Source organism: Schistocerca americana, chromosome 4 (assembly GCF_021461395.2).
Source record: "Schistocerca americana isolate TAMUIC-IGC-003095 chromosome 4, iqSchAmer2.1, whole genome shotgun sequence".
Classification (NCBI taxonomy): domain Eukaryota; kingdom Metazoa; phylum Arthropoda; class Insecta; order Orthoptera; family Acrididae; genus Schistocerca; species Schistocerca americana.
In genome coordinates, this window is record NC_060122.1 from 732,650,253 (window position 1) to 732,677,337 (window position 27,085).

At 38.5% G+C, this 27,085-nt stretch overlaps 1 protein-coding gene across 5 annotated transcripts in view; it reads left to right on the forward strand.

The window, feature by feature from the left end:
- Positions 1-27,085, forward strand: part of LOC124612518 (threonine--tRNA ligase 1, cytoplasmic) — a 145,734-nt gene that overhangs the window by 99,025 nt on the left and 19,624 nt on the right. For all 5 annotated transcript variants that reach the window (XM_047140776.1, XM_047140772.1, XM_047140774.1 and 2 more), the window contains 5 exons: positions 10,646-10,792; positions 16,634-16,828; positions 19,096-19,166; positions 22,669-22,831; positions 26,933-27,070. In XM_047140776.1, the coding sequence (XP_046996732.1) occupies positions 10,646-10,792; positions 16,634-16,828; positions 19,096-19,166; positions 22,669-22,831; positions 26,933-27,070 (714 nt within the window). The remainder of the gene's footprint in view (positions 1-10,645; positions 10,793-16,633; positions 16,829-19,095; positions 19,167-22,668; positions 22,832-26,932; positions 27,071-27,085) is intronic.

The window sequence follows — 27,085 nt, forward strand, 5'->3', positions numbered from 1 at the left end:
CTGAACTGAATCTGCTGAAATGAGGCTGCCCAGTAGGTGCCATCACCTGACACTCCACCCAGTCTCTAGGGATCCAGTGTTTGATGCAGGACATTTGTCACAGGGCACTGGTGGTACTCACCTACCTGGCGTGGTCTTTTGCACCATGCTGCCAAGACAACATGCATAAACAACATCACTGCTCACCATGACTGTCCCATCCTCCTGCCAGGGACAGCTCCTGGACCACTGACATCAAAGCACTGTACAGAAGTAATGAGGAAAATTCCTGTTGAGTAAGCATTCTCAACTCCGTGCTCATTGCAGTGCAGCTGAATCCGCATCACAGTTTCCCAAACATGCTACTCTGCAGCCAGAACTACCAGCCAATAACACAGGAGTTGGAAAAGCAGCTGCACTGCAACAGTAGGTTACCTGAGGCAGAAGAGCTGAATACTAGATATAGGATACCAAAGATTTAGCAGTGAAGAGAACACAACATTAGTGGTGTGGCAAATCTTATGATTAGCGATGCCTTAATTTCAGGGTATATATTACAGAGATCATACATTGACAATTAATTCATGTATTAGTTTCTAGACAGTCTAACCTACCAGCCTCAAGGCAAGATATTTGGTGGGAGATTGATGACTAAGCTTGAAAGGTGTTATGACAAAAGTTAGAGCATTTTGTAGAGGTTGATTGCTAGGGCTCAGATGATTGTCTCAACTGAATAGCCAGGAAGGTAACTTTCTCTCTCTTAGGGAATGGGTGGAAGTTAATGTATGTGACGATCTGTTGGGGTAATAAGTTGTGCTTATAAATTGGTGACTTTCAGTATATTTTGTTACATAATTAGACTGCAGATACAGGCTTGTGAAGATAATATTGTCTCTCAGTCTTTATAAGATTTCTTATATATACAGTAAAACCCTGAATTAATGAACCTACTTTTAAGTAAGTCACCTTTTTAAAGGATATTTGTATCGGTCCTAGTGAATCTCGCACAAGAACAGTGTTATTCCTCTCCACTTTTAATGAACCTCACTTTTAGAAAAATTCCAGTTTTAACAAATAAATATGAAACATTCTGCAAATTAAAATCCAGATACACAATTCCTAACAAGTCCAAATGAGATTTCAGTTTGTTTAAATTTCACACACGTCGTACTTTGTGTCATGTGATAGATCATAATCAGTCGACCTCACTTTTAGTGATACCAAAAGTGTATTGAACAAATCTGAAATCAGTTTCCATCCCTAATACATGACTCAGGTTACGTGATCTGATGTCACTGTCACAAGTCTATGAAACTTGAAAAATGTTTGTTTGTTGAAGCGTTGAAGTTATCAATTTTACTTTTGTGGATTTATGGCCTGCAAATGTAAAAAGCTTACAGATTAGCAAAAGCTGACGATCATCTGTGATGCTGGGGACAATCGTAACATTAAACTCTTCAACATGATTAAGAAATACGATTTAGTACCGTCGACATGTGAGGTATACTCAAAAATTAGGAAGCATTCTTAAATGCTAAAGCTAATGATTGCTGTGTATCGAAAAACAACAACATTCATATGTCTAGTTTAAACTATGTGGAAAATATTCTAAAGTATTTTCAAGGAATGAGCAGTGGCACCATTCCTACAAGCAGAAACATACTGCAAGAGAATGCATGTGCAATTGACCTGAAAATTATTGTTAAAAATATTACTGCATTGAACGGCTGGTGGGATAGTTTTAAAAAAATGTTGTTATCTATTTCAAAAGTGTAACTCGAGAAATTGAGTCAGTAATATAATTTTCTGCATTAACGGAAAAAAGCTAAACAGGAGAAAAAGAAAGAAAAAAAAGGTAAAGAAAGTATGAGGACACTTTTGTGTGTAAATGATGACTGAGTACAGCAGCAGTGCCAAAATAACTTGAGAAACCTTTAAGAGATGTTTAAGGCCTTTAGATGTAGCAGGAAGGCAAATTGCACTTATTGTTCATTGATGACATGTACGTCCCAAAGAGACAATTTCTGAGGAATATAATGTTGTTTTCCTTCCTCCATATTGTCACAAACCATCAGCAGAGAGAGCAGGTGAATACCACCCACCCCCTCTTTCTGTCCCACTACATCACGAGACACAACTACAGGGTGTTTAACGTTGTTATACTGACCCTTCTGCAGCTTGTCTTATAAATGCAATGCACAGACTTGCTCTGGTGGTTCTTATTTTCCACAGAGTGAATTAACAATACATGAAACACAGATGTGAGTTACTAATAATACTAACGCAAGGAGTGCTTATGGACAGAATCTGCTTAAATCTCTGCGCCCTATTGTGCACTGTTAGTTGTCCCGTTTGGCAGTTGTAGTGTTTTTCTGGGAGAGACTGCCTCCCCCACCATAAGCACAGCTTGCTTTTCAATTCACAGACAGGCCATATATTCACATAGCTCATGCTTGTATATTGTAGTTATTTTCAGTTTATATATTCAGAGTGACGCTTCTTCTGGAAAATCTGTAATTATCAGGGACTTATATTTTACCCGGGAAAATTGGAGGAACCACAGGGAATTTTAGGTCTTTCATAAAATCTCAGGGAATCCTGAGTTGTTAACCTAGCATTGAAATTGAATGTTGTTGAGTTTTATAGATCAGAAATTTTAAAATTCTTCATATTTCATAGTGTGCTAATTATATTAATAGTATTCCGCTTAAATTATCAATGTTTAAAACCATGGTTGAGCTATTACCTATGGCTGGGATGTAGCTCTGCTGAGAGGATGGAAAACTCATTATTGTAATGAGTTAGGAGCTTATCAGGAGCTTCTTGACATCATCTTACTTCTCACTCAGAATTTCCAGAGATTTTTTTTTCCAATTTCATGTAATCATCCTGGTCTGTAGTTTTTAAGTGAGTTATGCAAGTCCTTCATGTATCCAGAACACAATTTACATCTTAATATAAGGGACAGTCAAATGAAAACTGAGACCCACTACAACAGGAGCATGGGATGATTCCATACAGAAGTAATCATCACACACATTAAGACATTTACTCCACTGGGAGATGAGATGACCTGACCAATTCCTGTTTTGTGGAATGCGGTCGACTGGTGACAGATCCACAACCGCACCCACTCTTGCACTTGCTCATCCAACTGACACCAACATCCATGCATGCCTTTCTTCAGTTTGTGAAAAATTTTTGGAATCATTCAGTGGTCCTGGCATGGTGGGCGTTTGGTTTTCATTTGATTGCCCCTCATATTAGACTTAGCTTTGGTATGCATATTTAATATTCGTTCTTAAATGCCTTCATTTAACAGTAAACCTTAATTTTATACCATTAAAATACTATTTTTAATAATTTTGCAATCTCCTGCAATGCAGAAATTATTAGTCCTAGAGAAAAAATGAATAGCACCTTTTTTTTTTTTTTTTAGGTTATTTGATGAAGTCTATTCTCATACGGGGAAAAATTTTTGCTAGAAGCCACAGTTTTTTATTTATTCCAGAAAAAAATTTAAAAAGCTGTCTCTAACCCCTCATCACCACCACCCATACACTCACATCTCACCCCTCAGGATTTTTAGTACATTTTTCATAGTACTCTCTTCTACCACTGTGCAACAGTTTGTGCCTACACAAATATTTTCTTGTATTCGTCCTTCTTCAAAATATTCTGCGACATAAGTGGCTATGGGAAGCCGAGTGTTTCAGCATATCAATTACCTGAAGATGAAGCACCAGTCAATTTCTCCTCTCCTCTTTCAAAAACTGCAAATACAAATGTTTTCTCTTTCTTCTGTCCAGGAAACTATCTCTTAAGTCCATTATTGTGGTGTTCAACTTTGAAAGTGCTTTCAAAAAATAATCATTTACGACTAGATTTAGCTTATTTTCCTGCAGCTATCATGGCCTAAGTGATCTTCAATAATTCATTTCGAAGGGTTGATATATTTATTTGTGTTTTTGCACTTGATGTATTCCCAGTAGATGGAATGCCAATGTGATGTCATGTCACTGTTGAGAAACTGAAAGAATGAGAAAAAGTATCATACAACCATTTCAAAATATCAGCATTTATTTGTTACAGTATTATGAAAAGGATAGATTGATGTTCACCATGTAGAGGAGACATTGAGTTGCAGACATGCACAACAAAAATGTTGTACATTTGAGCTTTCGACCACATGACCACACACACACACACACACACACACACACACACACACACACACACACGACCACCATCTCTGGTCACTGAGGCTGGATTGTGACCAATGCATATCTGAATTGTGCTTGTATGAAAGTGTGTGTGTTCTCTCTCTCTCTCTCTCTCTCTCTCTCTCTCTCTCTCTCTCTCTCTGTTTTTTAAAAAAAGAAGGCCTTCTGGCCAAAAACTCAAATGTATAGCAGTCTTTTTGTTGTGCCTGTCTGAAACTCACTATCTCCTCTATATGGTGGGTAGCAGTCAATCCCTTTTATAATACGTCATAATTCCTGTATTTTCCATTGTTCAACATATTTGTGTTAGTACATACATGCCTACACACACAACAAACAGTATTTATTAGGCAATATACACGGTGGTCCATTAATGGTGACCGGGCCAAATATCTCACAAAATAAGCATCAAATGGAAAAACTACAAAGAACGAAACTCATCTAGCTTGAAGGGGGAAACCAGATGGCACTATGGTTGGCCCGCTAGATGGCGCTGCCATAGGTCAAACAGATAGCAACTGCGTTCTTTTTTAATAGGAACCCCCATTTTTTTATTGCCTATTCGTGTAGTATGTAAAGAAATATCAATGTTTTAGTTGGACCACTTTTTTCGCTTTGTGATAGATGGCGCTTCAATAGTCACAAACATATAATTATGTGGTATCACGTAACATTCCACCAGTACGGACGGTATTTGCTTCGTGATACATTACCTGTATTAAAATGGACCGTTTACCAATTGAGGAATAGGTTGATATTGTGTTGATGTATGGCTATTGTGATCAAAATGCCCAACGGGGGGTGTGCTATGTGTGCTATTAGTGCTGCTCGGTATTCTGGACGACATCATCAAAGTATCTGGACCGTTTGCCGGATAGTTACGTTATTTAAGTAAACAGGAAGTGTTCAGCCACATGTGAAACATCAACCACGACCTGCAACAAATCATGATGCCCAAGTAGGTGTTTTAGCTGCTGTTGTGGCTAATCCGCTCATCAGTAGCAGACAAATTGCGTGAGAATCAGGAATCTCAAAAATGTCGATGTTGAGAATGCTACATCAACATAGATTGCACCCGTACCATATTTCTATGCACCAGGAATTGCATGGTGCCGACTTTGAACATTGTGTACAGTTCTGCACTGGACACACAAGAAATTGCGGGACGATGACAGATTTTTTTTGTACGCGTTCTATTTTAGCGACGAAGCGCCATTAACCAACAGCGGTAACGTAAACCGGCATAATGTGCACTATTGGGCAACGGCAAATCCACGACAGCTGCGACAAGTGGAACATCAGCGACCTTGGCAAGTTAATGTATGGTGTGGCACTATGGGAGGAAGAATAATTGGCCCCTATTTTATCAATGGCAATCTAAATGGTGCATTGTATGCTGATTTCCTATGTAATGCTCTACCGATGTTTCTACAAGATGTTTCACTGCATGACAGAATGGCGATGTACTTCCAACGTGATGGATGTCTGGCACATAGCTCGCGTGCGCTTGAAGCGGTATTGAATAGCATATTTCATGACAAGTGGATTGGTCGTCGAAGCACCATACCATGGCCCACATGTTCACCGGATCTGACGTCCCCGGATTTCTTTCTCTGGGGAAAGTTGAAGGATATTTGCTATCGTGATCCACCGATAACGCCTGACAATATGCGTCAGCGCATTGTCAATGCATGTGCGAATATTACGGAAGGCGAACTACTTGCCGTTGAGAGGAATGTTGTTACACATACTGCCAAATGCATTGAGGTTGACGGATTTCATTTTGAGCATTTATTGCATTAATGTGGTATTTACAGGTAATCAAGCTGTAACAGCATGCGTTCTCAGAAATAAGTTCACAAAGGTATATGTATCACATTGGAACAACCGAAATAAAATGTTCAAACTTACCTACATTCTGTATTTTAATTTAAAAAACCTATCTGTTACCAACTGTTCGTCTAAAATTGTGAGTCATATGTTTGTGACTATTACAGCGCCATCTATCACAAAGCGAAAAAAGTGGTCCAACTAAAACATTCATATTTCTTTATGTACTACATGAATATGTAATAAAAAATGTGAGTTTCTACTTAAAAGATTGCAGTTGATATCCATTTGACGTATGGGAGCGCCATCTGGTTCCCCCCTTCAAGCTAGACCAGTATCGTTCCTCGTAGTTTTTTTCATTTGACGCTTATTTCGTGAGATATTTGGCCCGGTCACGATCAATGGACCACCCTGTATATTCTTTTTTTCATACTTTATATATTCCATCATGTTTGTAATTGCTGAATAATGCCAAAAAACTTTATCAGTAGAGCAGAACTGTTTCACAGGTGAATCAGAAAACTAAATATAAACTTCTTTTATACATTCATATTCTTGCTTTCTGTAAGTATGGAAAACTATTTTTGCTGGAGAGTACTCAAAGGAAAAACATGACGCCCTTTATGGTATGTCACAGAAAACAAAGCAATGAATAAAGCATGTATTAAGAAGTCAAAGAAGCATAAAATCCAGTGCTAATAATATCATCTCGATGAGAATAGATTAACTCCAAATCCTGCCAGATATCAGAATCAAAACTTTCTTCCCAAGAAACTTCGGTGAAGTTCCACCTTCTTCAGTTGATAGTCTGTCTTCTAAGTTTAATGTCTGTGTGTATGTTACCATTTGAAGAGCATTGTGGAATATTTTGATGTTACATTCCATTCCATTCCATTATGTCCTGTGTTAATTGACCTTTAATCACTGGCGGTGAAGTAACACAACCACCCTAGTCTACATCTACATCTACATCTATACTCCGCAAGCCACCTGACAGTGTGTGGCGGAGGGTACCATGAGTACCTCTATCGGTTCTCCCTTCTATTCCAGTCTTGTATAGTTCATGGAAATAAAGATTGTCGGTATGCCTCTGTGTGGACTCTAATGTCTCTGATTTTACCCTTATGGTCTCCTTGCGAGATATACGTAGGAGGGAGCAATATACTGCCTGACTCCTCGGTGAAGGTTTGTTCTCGAAACTTCAACAAAATTCCGTACCGAGCTACTGAGCGTCTGTCTTGCAGAGTCATCCACTGGAGTTTATCTATCATCTCCGTAATGCTTTCACGATTACTAAATGATCCCGTAACGAAGTGCACTGCTCTCCGTTGGATCTTCTCTATCTCTTCTATATTCCCTATCTGGTACGGATCCCACACCAGTGAGCAGTATTCAAGCAGTGGGCGAACTACGGATCCCACACCAGTGAGCAGTATTCAAGCAGTGGGTGAACAAGTGTACTGTAACCTACTTCCTTTGTTTTTGGTCTACATTTCCTTAGGGTTTTTCCAATGAATCTCAGTCTGGCATCTGCTTTACCGACGATTAATTTTATATGGTCATTCCATTTTAAATCACTCCTAATGCCTACTCCCAGATAATTTATGGAATTAACTGTTTCCAGTTGCTGACCTGCTATATTGTAGCTAAATAATAAAGGATCTTTCCTTCTATGTATTCGCAGCACATTACACTTTCTACGTTGAGATTCAGTTGCCATTCCCTGCACCATGCGTCAATTCGTTGCAGCTCCTCCTGCACTTCAGTACAATTTTCCATTGTTGCAACCTCTCGATATACTACAGCATCATCCGCAAAAAGCCTCAGTGAATTTCTGATGTTATCCACAAGGTCTGTGAATAGCAACGGTCCTATGACACTCCCCTGCACCACACCTGAAATCTCTCTTAGTTCGTAAGACTTCTCTTCATTGAGAATGACATGCTGCGTTGTGTTATCTAGGAACTCTTCAATCCAATCACACAATTGGTCTGATAGTCCATATGCTCTTACTTTGTTCATTAAATGACTGTGGGAAACTGTATCAAACGCCTTGCGGAAGTCAAGAAACACGGCATCTACCTGGGAACCCTTGTCTATGGCCCTCTGAGTCTCATGGACGAATAGTGCGAGCTGGGTTTCACACATTTTTTTTTTTTTTTTTTTTTTTCAAAACCCATGCTGATTCCTACAGAGTAGATTCCTGGTCTTCAGAAAAATCATTATACTCGAACATAATACGTGTTCCAAAATTCTACAACTGATCGACGTTAGAGATATAGGTCTATAGTTCTGCACATCTGTTCGATGTCCCGTCTTGAAAATGGGGATGATCTCTGCCCTTTTCCAATCTTTTGGAATGCTACACTCTTCTAGAGACCTACGGTACACCGCTGCAAGAAGGGGGGGCAAGTTCCTTCGCGTACTCTGTGTAAAATCGAACTGGTATCCCATCAGGTCCAGCGGCCTTTCCTCTTTTGAGCGATTTTAACTGTTTTTCTATCTCTCTGTCATCTGTTTCAATATCTACCATTTTGTCATCTGTGCGACAATCTAGAGAAGAAACTACAGTGCAGTCTTCCTCTGTGAAACAGCTTTGGAAAAAGACATTTAGTTTTTCGGCCTTTAGTCTTGCATCCTCTGTTTCAGTACGGTTTTGGTCACAGAGTGTCTGGACATTTTGTTTTGATCCACCTACCGCTTTGAAATAAGACCAAAATTTCTTACGATTTTCTGCCAAGTCAGTACATAGAATTTTACTTTCGAATTCGTTGAACGCCTCTCGCATAGTCCTCCTCACACCATGTGGTCTTATATTTGCTGACATATGTAGCAGGTTCAGAACTACGTGGCTGAGGTGTGAAAAAAAAGTGTATACACTCAAAAATAGTCAAGCAGGCTGAAATTAGTACATATTACTATTCATTTATTGCCATAAAATACTTGTATGTTTACACCAGAATAATTGGAAAAATAGCATGTCACATCTGGGGCATCAGAGTCCAACAAGAAAAAGTCAGGGACGAATCTCAACATTAAATAACTATCAGTTGCAAGTAGTAAAGTGACGCCCCAAATTTTATGGAATTTTTGCACTGGAATTGGGAAAATGTCAAATTTTGTGACTTTTTGTTAAAAATAACCATTTCATATTATTTTGAAGAAAAACAGGCTTGGTTGAAAAAATTATTGTTTAATCTGATGTTTCGCGTTTTTAGGGCGTCATCAGTTTTTGTTTGCTGTTGTGCTGTGAAATCAGCATACATCAAGATCGTGCTATACAGGGCACGTATCTTCTATACACACAACAACAGGTGTGGTGGTGACAGAATGTGGGTTCATTTAAACAGAGTGTAGTGAAATTAACTCAGTTGAAGATGTTGAACATGTAAACAAGTAGCACGAAAAAGATGAAACACGTCACTAAACAATAATGTTTGCAACTGGTACTGTTTTCCTTCAAAATAATCTTGATACGGGTGCTGCAGCAGCTAGCCTCATGGAGAGGGATATCACATTATGTCAATAAAATCACTTGTTTTCCATTATTTCTTGTGTTACTGTTCATGTGAAATATTCATGTCCCAATGTATAATAATTGTTGCCATGGGAGAGTCAGTAAGTCATCAAAAATCAATAGTAAGATACTTTTCCAGTAAGTTGCTGCCTGAAATAATGTAGCAATCCAAAAATAGCACTAGTGGCAAGTGTGAAGGCTTTGGCATGCATTCTGATAAATTAACACTTCTCTGTGAAAATTTTCATACTATTTTCCAATACTTCCATTTTCCTCAGTCCCTGAGTGTGTGTTCTGTAATTATGAAATTTTAATACATGATTTTGACTACACATGTAGCCTAAATATGACTTCTTGTTTTTGCAGCTGAGGCTGTACGTTTGTAGTTGAAATCTCTGCGTGTCATGTTTAGATTTTTAGTTTTTGTGTAAAGTATTACAAGGATCATATTTTGCAGTGAGAGAAGGTATCATTTAGTAATAGGTTTTAGTTATAAAATGATTGAAGCCTATTGGCTTCTGTCTTAAGTTCTTCAGCTGATGTTTATTTAATGATTTTTCTGACATTTCACCAGCATGAGGGGCTTGGCATTGTCAAAGGTTCACCCTCTATTGCTGGTGGTGGACTGGAGAAAAGTTCACAGCCAGAGATTGTCGCGGGCTTTTGCCTGTTCATTACTGCTGTGGTTCTCCCCTTGCTATCAGCAATATATGTTCACTGCAGCATGGGAATCCATGATCTGTTTACCTGGAGAATTTCTTCTTGCTTGCTGAAACTGTTTCCATGTTTACGGATTTCAGTGGCTAGGGAATGACAATGGAAAAGTATTCAGACATTGGGATGACAGGTACTTATAATCTCTGGCCGTGAGCTCAATTCTAGTCCACCACCAGCAGAGAAGGGTTCGCCTCTGACAGTGCTATCAAAACATAAGGAAAATCATCAAACAAACTTTGGCCAAAGAACCTGCAACAGGAACCAATAGATAATACATAGGTTTTAGTTATTTAGTCTACACTAACAATGTGTGATATATATATATGACTTGACTTCAGAAATTTTACATTCATTAATCTATTTATCATTGGCATTGCAGAACTCTGCAACGTATTGGGAAGGTAACTGCGAGGCTGAGTCACTGCAACGAGTCTACGGAATCTCTTTCCCTGATTCAAAGCAACTTAAAGAATGGGAGAAGCTCCAGGAGGAGGCTGCCAAGAGGGACCATCGGAAAATTGGAAGAGTATGTGTTTGTATATTTTTATTTTCATTAAGTAACATTTGTTTGTGCTTATTGCTGTTTCTTCAGTCTTGCAGTGAAAATAGACTGTGTAATATGCATTTTTATGAAGTATTATTTTATCAAACTAAAATTATAAATTTACTAACATTATTTGGATTATCTGTTACATGAGTGTCTGTAGTTGTTTGTTTTTTAAATGCAGCTTGACATTTTTATTGCACATTATATAAACTAAAGAAAATTGACAATGCCGTTGTTTCCTAAACTACTTTGAGTTTAGCATCTCAATGTAATTAAAACCATTATCAGTAATAGAGTGTTTAAACTGATAACAGTAAAAGAAAATTTAATTTGAAAGTACAGTATGTGCAAGAATTGACACAAGAATTGTTTATTGTCTACAAAATGAATGAATGAAACACCTCAAAAACAAGAAACACACAACATTAAAGAGTATTGGAATTTTAAGAATGTATTTTTTTGTTATACTCTTTGCTATTGAATAAACAGTTTTAACAAGTGTGTGTTGCCATTTGGGGGAGATCACTAATTCAGAAGCCCAGCCACAGCATTCACCTTCTTGTTTATATGCCTGTCCACTACTTAACTCTTCTTCAGTACAAGAAGTAATTGTTACCTTTAAAAAGGGACCATTTTAACACTCTGGCAGTAAAAACATAACAGTATTTTATTTTAATGTGCAGTTTTTGATTCTATTTGAGTGTTATGGATGCTTCGTTAACACATGTGTAAAATACACACACACACACACACACACACACACAGGGTGGTCCATTGATCATGACTCTGCCAAATATCTCACGAAATAAACATCAAACGAAAAAACTACAAATAACGAAACTCGTCTAGCTTGAAGGGGGAAAATGGATGTTTAGCTTGAAGGGGGAAAATGGATGTTGCTATGGTTGGCCCACTACATGGTGCATGGCTCACAATTTTAGACGAACAGTTGGTAACAGGTAGGTTTTTTTAAGTTAAAATACAGAACGTAGGTACATTTGATCATTTTATTTCAGTTGTTCTAATGTGATACATGTACCTTTGTGAACTTACCATTTCTGAGAACACATGCTGTTACAGCGTGATTAATGTAATAAATGACCAAAAAGATGCCCATCAACCTCAATGCATTTGGCAATACGTGTAACGACATTCCTCTCAACAGCGAGTAGTTCGCCTTCCATAATGTTCGCACATGCATTGACAATGCGCTGACGCATGTTGTCAGGCATTGTCGGTGGATCACGGTAGCAAATATCCTTCAACTTTCCCCACAGAAAGAAATCCGGAGACGTCAGATCCGGTGAACATGTGGGCCATGGTATGGTGCTTCGATGACCAATCCACCTGTCATGAAATACGCTATTCAATACCGCTTCACCCGCAAGCGAGCTATGTGACGGACATCCATCGTGTTGGAAGTACATCGCCATTCTGTCGTGCAGTGAAACATCTTGTAGAAACATCGGTAGAACATTACATAGGAAATCGGCATACATTGTACTATTTAGATTGCCATTGATAAAATGGGGGCCAATTAGCCTTCCTCCCATAATGTCGCACCATACATTAACTTGCCAAGGTCGCTGATGTTCCACTTGTCGCAGCTATCGTGGATTTTCCTTTGCCCAATAGTACATATTATGCCGGTTTACATTACCGCTGTTGGTGAACGACGCTTCGTCGCTAAATAGAACGCGTGCAGAAAATCTGTCATCGTCCCGTAATTTCTGTTGTGCCCAGTGGCAGAACTGTACAAGACGTTCAAAGTCGTCTCCATGCAATTCCTGGTACATAGAAATATGGTACGGGTGCAATCGATGTTGATGTAGCATTCTCAATACCGACATTTTTGAGATTCGCGATTCTCGCACAGTTTGTCTGCTACTGATGTGTGGATTAGCTGCAACAGCAGCTAAAACACCTACTTGGGCATCATCATTTGTTGCAGGTCGTGGTTGACATTTCGCATGTGGCTCAACACTTCCTGTTTCCTTAAATAATGTAACTATCCAGTGAACCATCCAGACACTTGGATAATGTCATCGAGGATACCAAGCAGCATACATAGCACACGCCCGTTGGGCATTTTGATCACAATAGCCATACACCAACATGATATCAACCTTTTCCACAATTGGTAAACAGTGCATTTTAACACGGGTAATGTATCACGAAGCAAACACCGTCTGCACTGGTGGAATGTTACGTGATACCACGTACTTATTCATTTGTGACTATTGAAGCGCCATCTATCACAAAGCGAAAAAAGTGGTCCAACTAAAACATTGATATTTCTTTACGTACTACATGAATATGTAATAAAAAAAATAGGGGTTCCTATTTAAAAAAACGTGGTTGATATCCGTTTGACCTATGGCAGTGCAATCTAGCGGGCCAACCATAGTGCCATCTGGTTTCCCCCTTCAAGCTAGATGAGTTTCATTCTTTGTAATTTTTTTGTTTTATGCTTATTTCGTGAGATATTTGGCCCGGTCAGTATTAATGGACCACCCTGTGTGTGTGTGTGTGTGTGTGTGTGTGTGTGTGTGTGTGTGTGTATCTTACTGTCCCACTCCTAATCTGTACAGTGGAAACATATTTGCTACCGATACCTCTAACCAAAACTAACTTAATTCCAACATTGAACCTTTCCTTTCCCAGTTCATACCACCGTCTGACCATGGCCCTCACGCTCTCCCACCTAACCACCCCCTGGTTATCTTACAGGAATTCCTCAACTCCAACTTTGCCATACTATCTAGTGTACCTTCACTCACGACCTGCTTGATTTTGGAGATCACACAGCCATACAGTTCACAGACCCACTTATAGAGGCCACCTGAGTCGCCCCCTTGGAGCACTCTGGTGAGCCACCAAAGTGATCGCAAATGAGTGTGTGTTCAGTGTTACGTGCAACCTGTACTTCGTTGTATTTTATGTTGGCTCTATAAAGTGCTATGTTCCATAAATCATGTTTGTTCATGCTATACTGGGGAATGAAGGATGTGTTTGCAAGGATAAGTCCCTTCTGCGTAGTTCAGAGAAGCTCATGGTGGAGGGAAGGATCCAGATGGTCTGGGTTGTGAAGCAATCATTGAAATTGAGCAAGTTGTTGTCAGCTGCATGTTGTGCTATGAGGTGGTCAGCTTTGTGCGTGGCAACAGTTTGGCAGTGGCCATTCATCCTGGTGGACAGGTGGTTGGTAGTCATATCAATAAAAGGCTGTGCAGTGTTTGCAGTAGAGTTGGGACAAGACATGGTGGCTTTCACAGGTGGCCCAGCCTCTGATGGGATTGGATAAGCCTGTGACAGGACTGGAGCAGGAAGTGCTGGGTGGATGGATTGGACAGGTAAGGTAGTGAGTTGGGAGTGTGAGTTGGAATGGCACTATCCTTCCCCATGTCCCACCCCAATAACATGAACATTTCAGTGGAAGAAAGAACAGCCATCCACAGTCTCAAGAGAGACCCTGATTTAATCATCCTTTCTTTAGACAAAGGCTGTACCACTGTTGTGATGAAGCACATTGATTATCCGACACAAGGTGTGTACCAGTTGTCTGACTCCTCGGTCTACAAGTGCTGCCACAGTGATCCCATCCCAGATGTCCAGCATAGCCTCCAATCGCTACTCAAATCCTTGGGCCCACATCAGAATCCTTCCCCTAAATCCATCTCCCTTCTCACCCCAACAATCCCCCTACACAGTGACCTACACTCTTCCCAGCAATTCTGGTTACTGTGCACCCACTGAAAGAATCTCTGGTCATGATGCTCAACACCTCCAACCAATTTTCCATAGCGTTACCTCTCGTACTGAAGATAGGAACAACTTCCTTCACCAACTCTCAACCATCCTCACCCCATTAGCGCTTGTATTTATACGCATTGTTATTGAGTCCACCTTCCTATGCATTAATATCTACCCCACCCAAGGCCTTCCTGCTATCGAACGCAACCTCTCCCAGTGTCCTTTCGACTCTAAACCTACCACTTCATTTCTATCAGCTGCATCCTCATACATAAATTCTTTTCCTTTGAGGAGAAAATATGCAAACAAACCTGCAGCACAGCTAAGAGCACCAACATGATACCTCCTTGTATCAGTCTGTCTATAGGCTGTCTATAGGAAACTTACCTAGCCTCCCAAAACTTTAAAACCCCGTGTCTGGTTCAGGTTCATTGATGATATCTTCATGATCTGGACCCAGTTCCAAGACACTGTACTCTCATTCCTCCACAACTTCAAAACCTCTCCCATACAGCTCACCTGATGCTCCTCAGTCCAATGTGCCACCTTCACCTCTCTGATGCCTCCTTCTAACCATCAATAGAACCTCCATTTCAACAGTTCTCATACCTTTCACACCAAAAACTCACTTCCATATAGTCTCATAATCATGGACGGTGCATCAGCAGTGACAAGAATTCCCTTGCCCAGTATGCTGAAGGTTTCACTAAGGTTATCACAGACAGGCACAGTCCCTCAAACCTAGTCCACAAATGTATTTCCCATGCCATATCTCACATTCCCCTAATTCTCCTACCATCCCCAAGAATCAGCTGCATAGGACCGCCCCCTTCATCACTGAATAATGTTCCAGACTGGAACAACTAAACCGTTCCTTTGCCAGGCTTCAACTATTAATAAACATGCACGGAAATGAGGAACTCCCACCCTGTTACAGCCTTATCCTATCCTATCAGAGGCAGGAACTCCTGTAAAAGCAGCCTAGTCTTATGCAAGCTCTGCTGCAGTTTTTGTACAGCATTTTCTGTGGGCATGACCACTAGCCAACTGTTGATCCAAATTAATGTCTACTACCAAACGTTGGCACAGAGTAGAGTTGATCACCCAGTGATGAACATACTACTGAGCACAAGATGCTAGATTTCAATGGCTGATTCACAACCCATGCCATCTGGATCTTTGCCCCCAGGACCATCTTTTATAAGCTATGTAGATAGGAGCTATACTAGCAATGCTGTAATACTCCTGATCTCAGTCTCCTCTACCCAACCACCAAACTCTCATCCCACCAACAGTAGTCTCCCCTTCCTTTATTCTCTCCAATCCACTCACCCACATCATAGTCATTATACACTCTCGTATTCAGGATGAGAGTGGTTTGTATCCCCCATCCAGCCATCAGCATTTAGGTTTTCTGTGGTTTTCCTAACTCATTCACAGTAAATGCCAGGATACTTCCTATGATATGGTTAATTTTCTTCTATAATCTGAGCTTTATGCACCACTTCTAATTACCTGGTTATGGAGAGGGTGTTAAACCCTAGTCTTCCTTCCTTCCTTCTTGTAGTAGATAAGTGCAAAGTGACCCTACCGTTTTATACATCCTGAAACATTTTTGTTGCTTCTATTCTGTCACAACAATAAGAATTATCAGGCCAATGACTTCCCTTAGTTGATGAGTTAAGATTTGCATTCATGCTGAATGTGGCAGAAATGTAGGACAAATCATTAAAGAATTCTGCCAGAAAAAACCATGTAGATGACAGGTAAAAATTTGTAAATATAAAATAAAATATTATTCAAGGTCAGTACATCAAGTGACTGTGAGTCTATTGTCATGCATGAAATGCAAGAAATATCCAGTAAGAACCACTAAAGCAGGCAAGCTGGGAATTCGCATTCAAGGAGGTCATGACAAAAGATTAAGTTACACATACTACTGATTTTGTATACTATTTAATAAGGCACCAGAGGTTTCTTAATATTTGTTTATTTATTGAATGTGTGTATGTTAACTTCATAATTTTTCACAAATTATGCAATTGTGGCTTACTTTCATTTTTTCAGGAACAAGAATTGTTCTTTTTCCATGAGTTGAGTGCAGGATCTTGCTTTTTCTTACCAAAAGGAGCCCACATATATAACACTCTTATTGAATTTATAAAGCAAGAGTACAGGAAAAGAGGATTCCACGAAGTTGTGACTCCAAATATTTACAATTCCAAACTTTGGCAGACATCTGGCCATTGGGCCCACTATGCAGTAAGTTTACTTATTTGTACATGGAATGTAAAAGATTATGACTCAAACATTTGTACACAAGTTCAATGGAGCAATAAGCATTGCAAGCTGTTTCAGAAATTCCATAAATCCTCATCCAGAAAGTGAAAAAGTACTGATAAAGGACAATGCTCTTCTAAACGAATGCCATGGTGGTTCCTTCAAATATGATACAGCATTTTTCTTCCCAGTGATGTACTGTGTTTGGCTTTCCATGGAAAAATGTTTATTTTATTTGGATTATTTCTTTACCATGAAATAACTCAAGTTTCTCATGGACCTTTACTGTGAGTTTAGTGCTAGTGCATTGTTAATATGTCTCAAGGAATCTTAGATTTGATCTCCCCCCCACCTCTCTCTTCATTGAAAAAACCAGCAAAGATATTTTATATTGGTTAGTAACAAAGATTGTGCTTCAGTTCTCTCTTCTGCTATAGACTAGTTCTAGATTAAAAATTGACCTAGTAAGATGAACAACAGTACTTCAAAATTCAGAATAATTTTCCAGAACCAAATCTTGTGAACATTTTGATTAAAATTGGAAACATGTTCAATAAATGTAATAGTTAATACAAAGGATTTCTTGTTCATTGTGTCTTCTGTATTGACTGGGCAATATATTGTCAGTTCACAACTTCCATATATCTGCTCAGTATGAAGAGTTGTGATTATATGCCTTAGAAATGGCTATTCATTAGCTTCCTCCATATTATTAATATTTCCAACAGGAAGATGTTTTGTGGTTTCTCAAGTCTGTTATTGCGAACCATGGCCAATGATATCAGCATCAGCTTATGGTGTTTGAATGGTGCATAACAGTGCACAGCCATCCATCTGCAGTACAGATGTGCACCTACACAGTGGTTGTGCCAATGCCAATATGTTCAAGTAAATCACAGCAAACTTGAAACATACAAAAACAAGCCAACACATCACATTCTAATTGATGATAAACAATTATGCATAAACGTATCAGCATAAATTACAAACATTCAATTTGCACACAATGTTTTTTCTGACATGCATCTGGATTCTGAGGAGAGAATTTGCCAACTGGGTATTAAACCTTAGTCCTTATTATTCCTATAATTTTTGCAAATCAAAAGACCTGTGAATTGTAGTGTCTATAAACTACCAGTGAGTGGTGAGCCCAGTTTGAAAGATTCAGTGCAGTTACAAATTCACTTTTAATTGTTACCAGCACAATACTACATTTGTAAATTTCTTGTTTAAATGTGCTGCTGGTTGGAGATAATGGTGTTTAATAATACTGTAACTATATAATTCAGCACTGGTTTCATGTCTACAATGAATAATTTTGTTTTATCTCCCCCTGACAAGCAAGGGACCTACCAGTAAACTTTGAAGACCTTTTACTCACCACTTTATAACAGCTTTCTTCTACCTACAGCGTACTTAACTAACAAGATATAGTTTCTGTGACATTTGTACATATTTTTCTGTGAGGCATTCAGATACTTGTGAATACTTGGTATATTCACATTTTTAGTAGTTTTTGACATTGGCTGCTAACAAAAGACAGAATGTCACAAATTGAAAGTACAGTACTACTGGAAGCTTTAAGAACCCAGAGCTGTCCACCTTTTTGAGTTGCAAGGACAATAACAGTGCATGGCAAAACAATTGAGATTTCACAACAAATGGCTCTGTCTACATTTGCTACCACATAGTATCCATTACATGTTCTGACATTCTTCATACTGACCCTGAATTGAAATGTTCGTGTTTGTTGCAGGATAGAATTTGAGTTTGGTTTGTGAAGATCATAACCATTTTTTTGTATGATAGGGGACCAACTGCCTTCTTAGGCTCGTTGCTGGATACACTTTTGAATGTGGCTCTTGTCATATTTAGCATGGGTAAAAGAAGGAAAAATAATGTGGGGAGTTTCCTAATATTGTATAATTTTCCCCTCTCCTATTGATTAGTGGTAAACAGATTACAGTACTCTCAATTTACGTCATAGACAAGAATATTTAGATGACTCATTCTTTCATGGTAAAATCTATAAAAGTTTATGGATGAACCAATGAAAAAATATGAAATTCAGTCATTCATAACCGCTTGCAGTTGTAGTTTTGTGACCCCCCCTTTTTTTTTTTTTTTTTTTTTTTTTTTTTTTTTTTTTTTTTTTTTTTTTTTTTTCTTTCTGCCAGAACTAGCAATTGAGTTTTACTCTTCAACTCTTTTGTTCTAGTTCTTAGTTACATTCCTCATTTCTGTTACAGGAAAATATGTTTTCATTTGATGTCGAAAAAGAAAAATATGCCCTGAAGCCTATGAATTGTCCAGGACACTGGTAAGTAGGGAATTCTGCATATAAAGTACCTAAATTAGTCATTGTGATACTGATATGATGGCAGATATTATGGATGAAATAGGATAACTATATCATATCATACACACGACTAAATACTTTGTATCAAAGGTAACACTGAAACATCATGATGCTCATGGCCAAAATTAGTGGTTTGGGCAGCTTCTGCAATAATTACCATCTCAATATCATTTGTAATAAATTATTGGGTATAATCATTTACTGTTCTTCAGACTGTATGTTGTCAATGGACAAAGAAATTAGAAAATTGTACCTACTGAAAGTGCAGCTGCTTATAACATTACAGTGGTACATGAAATACATTCTAAGCATATGAAGAATACTTAGTATTTATTAATTAAGGCATTTCTATCATCTTGGTCTGTAATTATCCTTAACTGAGTAAAACACATTTTCTTCTTTTGTTCTTACATCCATATATTAAAGGCACTGCTGTACGATTATTAGTTAATTATTTCAGTTTCGTAAAAGATATTTTATGTTAAAACAAATACATGTAAGGTCATCATAGTTTTGCAGTGAATAATTACAAACAAACTCATTTTTCACAGCGAAATGTTCATGTAAATTCAGTGTGCACTGCTGTCTCCAGTGTGTCTGAGGATGCTTTGTTTCACAGTAAGCGTATAGTAATACTCGTCAACCATGTTGCGCACAACATCAATGTTTTTGGGACAACTGTTGCAAATCAGCATTCATTAAATTCATCACTGACAGACTACAACTACATAGAAATTCTACAGACCAACTGTAAACAAACTTTTGTGAAGGTTATAGATTATCAAGAGTTAAATTAAGCGATTCGAGGCATTGTTGTTGAGCTTGGCCTTTACATACATCATAAAAAGTCCTTCCATCAGAAATCTTCAAGAAAAAGTTACATTTTTTACAACACTGGTTGAATAATTTGTTGGCATTGGGAGTTAAAAGAAACAATTTTGACAATAACAATGACAAATTTTAAAACAATAGTAACATCACATGACATTAGTGCCGTCTATTGCTCATTTGTAAAAATTCAAAGGCAGCAGTCGTATGAGCTATCAGTGTGAAAATATATCATGGTGCAATATCAGGCAGCTACACATTTCATTTCTTGAAAATTTTCTGTAGGTGTTGCCATTCACGCAAACTACATATCTGTGTAATTATGGTACAAAAAAGATTTGGCAGAATGTAAATAATACTGATCCATAGTGAATTTTTTGCAGAAACCAAAGTAGAGAGTTTTTATAGATTTTGATGCATTGAACATGAATATCATGATTAAAATTGTCTCCTTACCCAGTGTTATAACTTTATGTTTCACATATATTGCTGCTGTAATCAATAGGACATATACAAGTAGTCCACTGCCCTGTGTACTTCTGTTCCGTGGGAGAAATCTCATGGTGGAACTGGTCACCGTGCTCATACATGAATGCACCACAGTGCTCAGGGAACACATTTTCATCTTCAGGGTCATGTTGCAGTCAATGGCCTCATAAGTGTGAATGAGTTTTTCCACGAGGTTTCTGCAATTTCCTACAGTTGTGGAAGAACAATTTTGTTCAGAATCACAAGAGGTTCTTCGTCACTATTTTTTGACCCAGGCTCCAGAGCCGTTCATGGAGGCCATTCCCTCTGTGTGTGATGTTTTTATTTTGCATGACTGTCCCACTCACACAGTAGCAGCATGCTTAGTGTAATCCTCTTGCGTATCCAGCAACATTGCAGTGAATTTAAAGTCTCCACATACCAGTCATTCATGCTTATTGGAATTAAAACAGTTTACAATGTTCTTTAGCTAAGACAGTTATATGCAACATGGATGGATGGTCTTTCAGTACTACAGTGTAACAATATTGGTTTCAGGTTATTTTTGAGCCATCTATAAATTGTCTCCACATATCTGGTTTGTATGTAATGTTCAGGTCTTCCAACAAACAGTCAGAGTCACTGCTGATTGTAACGTTGCCTTCAGTACTGAAATGACACTCAACTTTTTTCAGACGATCCTGAAACACAGACAAACGTACTGTGTCAGAGAGGAGATTTCAGTGCTGCAGGTTGAGGCCCAAGATTTCGGATTTATGCTTTGGAAGATCTAAATCCTTAATCAGATCACTTGAGTTCACACTGTGTGGTTCTCCAGGTGTCAGTGTAGGTGTAAATGCAGGGTCAGTGTAACTGACAGATGATTGCGCTTTTTCAGCTGTATGTGTCAATTCAGCATCATCGCTATCACTGCTTGATATTGGTACAAGTGGGGGAACAGGAACTGGCAGTCCTTCACCATGAGCCACAGGGCGAACAATAGGTGGGGTGTCAGGGTATTGAATATTCCTCTTCCTCATTGTATTGGCTCTTTTCCTCAAGGGAGGTATCATACTAAAACAGCAGTCAGGTGCACAGTTTGTAGGTCCACAATAAATAGCAGGCAACCCAAATTCCTTGGGAGCATTTTTACCATGCATCCAAACATTGTGTAGTCAAACACAAGGTGAAATACACAAGTGGAGCCCACAATTTATCTTGGTCTCTTACTTGGCACTTGAAATACAAGGTATACGCTTGTTTCACTGCTTTAGCCAAGGGCCACCTTCTTGAACCACAAATAAAATCTGCACAAATGTAACAAAAGTTCACACACACACACACACACACACACACACACACACACACAAAGTAATAAAATTCTGCAATTCCAACACTTCACCTCATATACGTTCATTGCCAACAACTATAACACACTTTCCAGTACCAAGTGAACTAATGCAGCACATGAACATACAGCCATGACAAACAACAATTAAAATCGCATCAGGTCTCTACTGACAATGCTCACGTGAGCTGATGGTGCACACGAGTGGCAGTGTAAAGCACTCTTGTCAAATTATAGTTGAAGTGTCTCCCCCCCCTCCACACACACACACACACACACACACACACACACACACACACACACACGTGCAGCTTCATAGTGCCAGTTGGACACTCTCAATGCTGTGGCTGTGAGTGCAGTTTATCACATGGATTGGGGGGAGGGGTTGTGGTGGGTGCGGTGGGTAGAGGAAGAAAGAGGTGGGAAGTAGGGGGAAGTGTTGGAGAGGATAGCTGGTGGCTCGGTGTGAGGCAACAGGTGTGCAAGATGGAGAGGCAGCAGAAGCACAGGACAGGAATTCAACACACAGGCATCAAAACTCGTGTTTTTGTGTGGTGCTCAACGACAGTGACTTGGTAGTATGGATAGGGAGGGGTGACAGGACAGAGGGGGGAAAACTGGTGGAGTTGTGCAGTTGTGCCCTAGATCATTAAAGGATTTATCTGAAAGGAGCAAGTTTTTCAAATTTATTGTTATTATTTTTAACTTGTCAGCAACTCAATGCTTTTACTCTTAGGTGTGTGAAGACTCCTCTTGTAACAGACATGGATTATGAAAAAGAAGATCATCATAAAACTTCGTTGGTATTGTTCATTTCAGCTTAATGTTCGACCAGCGCACTCGATCCTGGCGTGAACTGCCACTTCGTCTAGCAGACTTCGGAGTGCTACATCGGAACGAGTTATCTGGTGCACTCACAGGGCTTACCAGAGTTAGGCGCTTCCAGCAGGATGATGCTCACATATTTTGTACAGTGGAACAGGTTAGTCAGAGGAGTGATGATTTCTGATGATCAATCATTTATCCAATTTCTCAGATTGTATACTGATTCTTTTCAAATAATAGACAATCGAGGATGGAATAATGACAGTATTATGAAAAGAATAGATTTTTACCCATAATATAGTGGAGATGTTGAGTCACAGACAGGCACAACAAAAAGACTGCTAAACATGTAAGCTTTTGACCAAAAGGCCTTCTTCTGAAGGAGACACCCCCCCCCCCCCCCACACACACACACACACACACACACACACACACACACACTGTCTGACCACTGAGGTCTTTTTGATGTGCCTGTCCGCGACTCACCATCTCCACTGCATGGTGAGTAACGAACTGCCCTTTTCATAATGTTGTCAGTGTGTTTGTTTTGTTATATCTAAAACAATAGGTTCCAAAGATTATAAATCAAGTATAATAGGCCTTTTTACAGAAATATCTCATGTCAAATATGACAGACTTTAGTTCCATCAGGTTCTGTAATTGTCATGTTTTCTTTTGGATGACTGGTGACACGTAAAGCTTCATTTTCAATAAATGTTTCAAGCCACATGCTTTAATATTGATTGTGTAAAATGAAACTTGCAAGATTATAGATTTCAGCAGCACCACAAATGTGTTTTACAATAATTCCTTTATACCTTGAATGTGTTCAAATGCTTTACTTTATGACAATCATATATTCCAACACAAAAATATTTTAACTACTTTTATTGGTAACTGCTTTCTTAACAAGCTTTGCACTTTTTGGCATCTAAGGCGTTAATAATAGGTAATGATTTTTATAGGCTTTATTCTCTCGTCAGTGGCTGGAACATTATGCTACTGCTTCTCTTTAATGCCAGCTCTGAGCTCATATTGCTTTTTTTTATGCTGATATTGGCATTCACACTAAAAGCATGATTAGTTACTCTATTTTTCAGTCTTTTTTTAATTCCGTTCTTTATCAGGTAGTTGTTATTTGTTGACTTCAAAGGCTCATTGGTTAATATATTTCATCAATCAGATCTTTATTAAAGATATCAGGTACACATAATTCTGCATGGTTATCAGTATTGCCATTTAATTTTTAAATCATCCCTTCCTATCATACCACCATATAGTGTGAATTTTTCAAAAGTAATTTCAAAGCTGCACTTTTTAATCCTCTTTAAACCTGAAGTTCACAACCCATAGCCATTACCACCCCCTGGCATTGGCAGCAGAAGGTATTCTTTTAAATTCATGGTCATGAAGTGCAGTAAGACAAAGGTAACACTCCATAAGTAGCCCATCAGCTTGTCTCACTGGAGTAGCTACATTTGTTTTGTGCAGCTGTTATAACTTTTGACCTACCACTCACCATAAATGTGACAATTTATACAGATAAACATTCTGTATTTTACATTTCAGGCAGTAATTTATACATCATTGATGGATTATTCTGCTTCTCTGTGTTAGTGTTGAAGTAACAAATTGACCCTCAAACCAAAAACAAAGAGATAAATGTTCTAAAATAGTGCTGCATCTTGCTCTGTTGTCTGACTGATCAGTCACATAACTCTCATTCTTTTTAGTTTTCCAATAATGCATTATATCCAAGACTTCCTGAAAGTCTTGCTAGGTTCTTCATAAGTAGGCACTACCACTCCAGACTCAGTGGCATTGAGTGGGATATAGTAGACCTTTCTGTGCCTTTTGGTTTTCCAACCAAATATCTTTCTTGTTTCTTTACTTTTCTTATAGCAAGTAACTCTCAGGAAGAGTTTAAGCAATAATGATTCACAACATTTATTTGTCATTTGCAAACAACACACAAAACTGTTAGAGAGAGATGTACCTTACAAATATTCTTGAGCTTCAAACAATAATACTTCTCCTCTGTTAGTCCTTTGCTCGGAGGACAAAGCATAAAGAGCAGCGTAAGTTCCACCCAGAATTATGGCAAAAGTCATGTATATACTGAAGAGATTCCCTGTTGTTTTATTTTACCCTCTATCCTCTCTTCTGTTTACTTTCTAATTTGTCATTATCTCCTTGAAATATTATTTCATTTTTAAAATCACCATCATCATTTTCCCCTGTTATCATCATTATTCTTATAGTAAGCCTTGCCCGCCACCTGAGAGCATTCATTCATTTCCATTTGACTCTTTCATCTTCTATTTACATTTCTTTTCTGCCATCTACCAGTACCTCTGTGCTGATAATATTATGGATTTGAAACTTTACTTTTGGACTCATGTGCTAAGGGAAATTTTCGTCATTTTATTTTCTCAAATGTAGGATTTGGGGCTATTTTTCCTTCCATCCAATGTGTAGATATACCCCTCTTTTCCCCCATTTTTTTCTCTCACCTGAAAATGGTGTATATTGCTAATACCTTTTTGCCAATTCCTTGTTAATCCTCTAGTGTAGTAAACTATCTACAGATGCTTCTTTTAGTAAAGCATTAGATGCTTACATTGTTAATGTGAGATAGAGATAATTGTTATTGAAAGCATAAATACCACGTGATTTTTATCTTATCCCACACACATGTTAAAGTGAACAAAAAACGAATTTGAATGTTTCCTAGTGGATTGAAAAGGTATGCTGGACTGGGACACGAGCCAGATCCTTTGCCTTTCCCAGGCAATTGCTTTACTTACTGAGCTATCCAGGCATGGCTCACATCCTACCCTCATAGCTTTACTTCTGCCAGTACCATTCCCCTACCTTCCAAACATCACAAAAGCTTTACTGCATATCTTGCATAATTAACACCCCTGGAAGAAAGGATCTTTTTGATGATTGTCTCCAAAATGAATTTTCACTCTGCAGCAGAGTGTGCAGTTTGGAACTTCCATGCAGATTGAAATATCATTATGGTCTGGGACTCGAACCTGGAACCTTTGTCTTTGCCTTTCGCAGGCTATTGCTCTACCAACTGAGCTATCTACACACGACTCATGACTCGTGACCCTTGATATATAAACGTAGAAGGAACATCTAACTACTAAATAACATAACATAACATAACAAATAGTAGGGCTAATATATCAATGAAAATAATTAGCATTTGAGAATATAACATAATGACTAGATATAAATCTATTCACCGTGCAGCGCCAGGAGAAAAAACGTAGAAAATTTATGGAAATATGCAAGCTTTCAGACTCAGTGGCACCCTCTTCTGACAGAAAGGATGAAGAAAAAGGACTGCTAAGGCTTGCAAAACTGGGAGAGTTGTAGAAAAGTAACCCAGAACCATGGATCAGGGGAGACTTATTTGACAAAATGGCAAGTGTGGTCAATTCCCCTGACCCAGGGTTCTGGGGAAATGGGGAGAGTTATGGAAACATTTCCCAGAAGCCCAAGTCAGAGGAGATTTACCTTCTTATACTGTCGATAAGTGTCCCCAGACCTGAGGTTCTGGGCAACTTTTCTGCAACTCTCCCATTTTGTAATCCTCAACAGTCTTTTTCCTTCATCCCTCTTCCTTCCCCTTCTGCCAGAATAAGAAGCCACTTACGCCAAAAGCTTGCTCATTTTCATAATTTTTTGTGTGTTTTCTCCTGCTGCTTCGTAGGGAGTAGACTTTTTTATCTGTCCATTTATATTGTACTCAACAGTAGAGTGAAAATAAAGAATAAATCTAACAACATGACTATATGTGTGAAGCAAAAGTAAATGTAAGTGGTTAAAGACAGTTATAGGTTAACAGTTAGCCAGTAAAGTTGCATAGTAATCAAAATCATGGATAATACAGTAGGGCAGAATCAGGCTCGAAAATCACAGTAGTGGTAAGGGAGCCAATCACAAGCTATAGATACAGAAGGTATTGGGAATACAAATATAGGTAAAACTATAAAGTGTATAGGCACAGAAAAAAGAAAAAGAATGGATAAATAATAAATTAGAAGAAAGTTTGTATTGCTGTTCTGCTATGGTACAGTTGTTCTGTAATATAACTTTTTTCAGCTACATTATTTGACCAATTCTAAGAACAGTTTAATTATTACATTGCAGATTTGGAATAAACATTTTGTAATATAAGTTAGATTAAAAATAGATTTGCTTTCTTTTTCTCATATTAGTTTTGTTTATTTCATCTTTACAGATTCATAATGAGATGTTAGGAGCACTAGACTTTCTGAGATCTGTATATTCAGTTTTTGGATTTACTTTTCAACTAAGACTGTCTACTCGACCAGAGAAGTTTCTCGGAGAAATTAGTATGTGGAATGAAGCAGAGAAGGTAATATATTTCTTA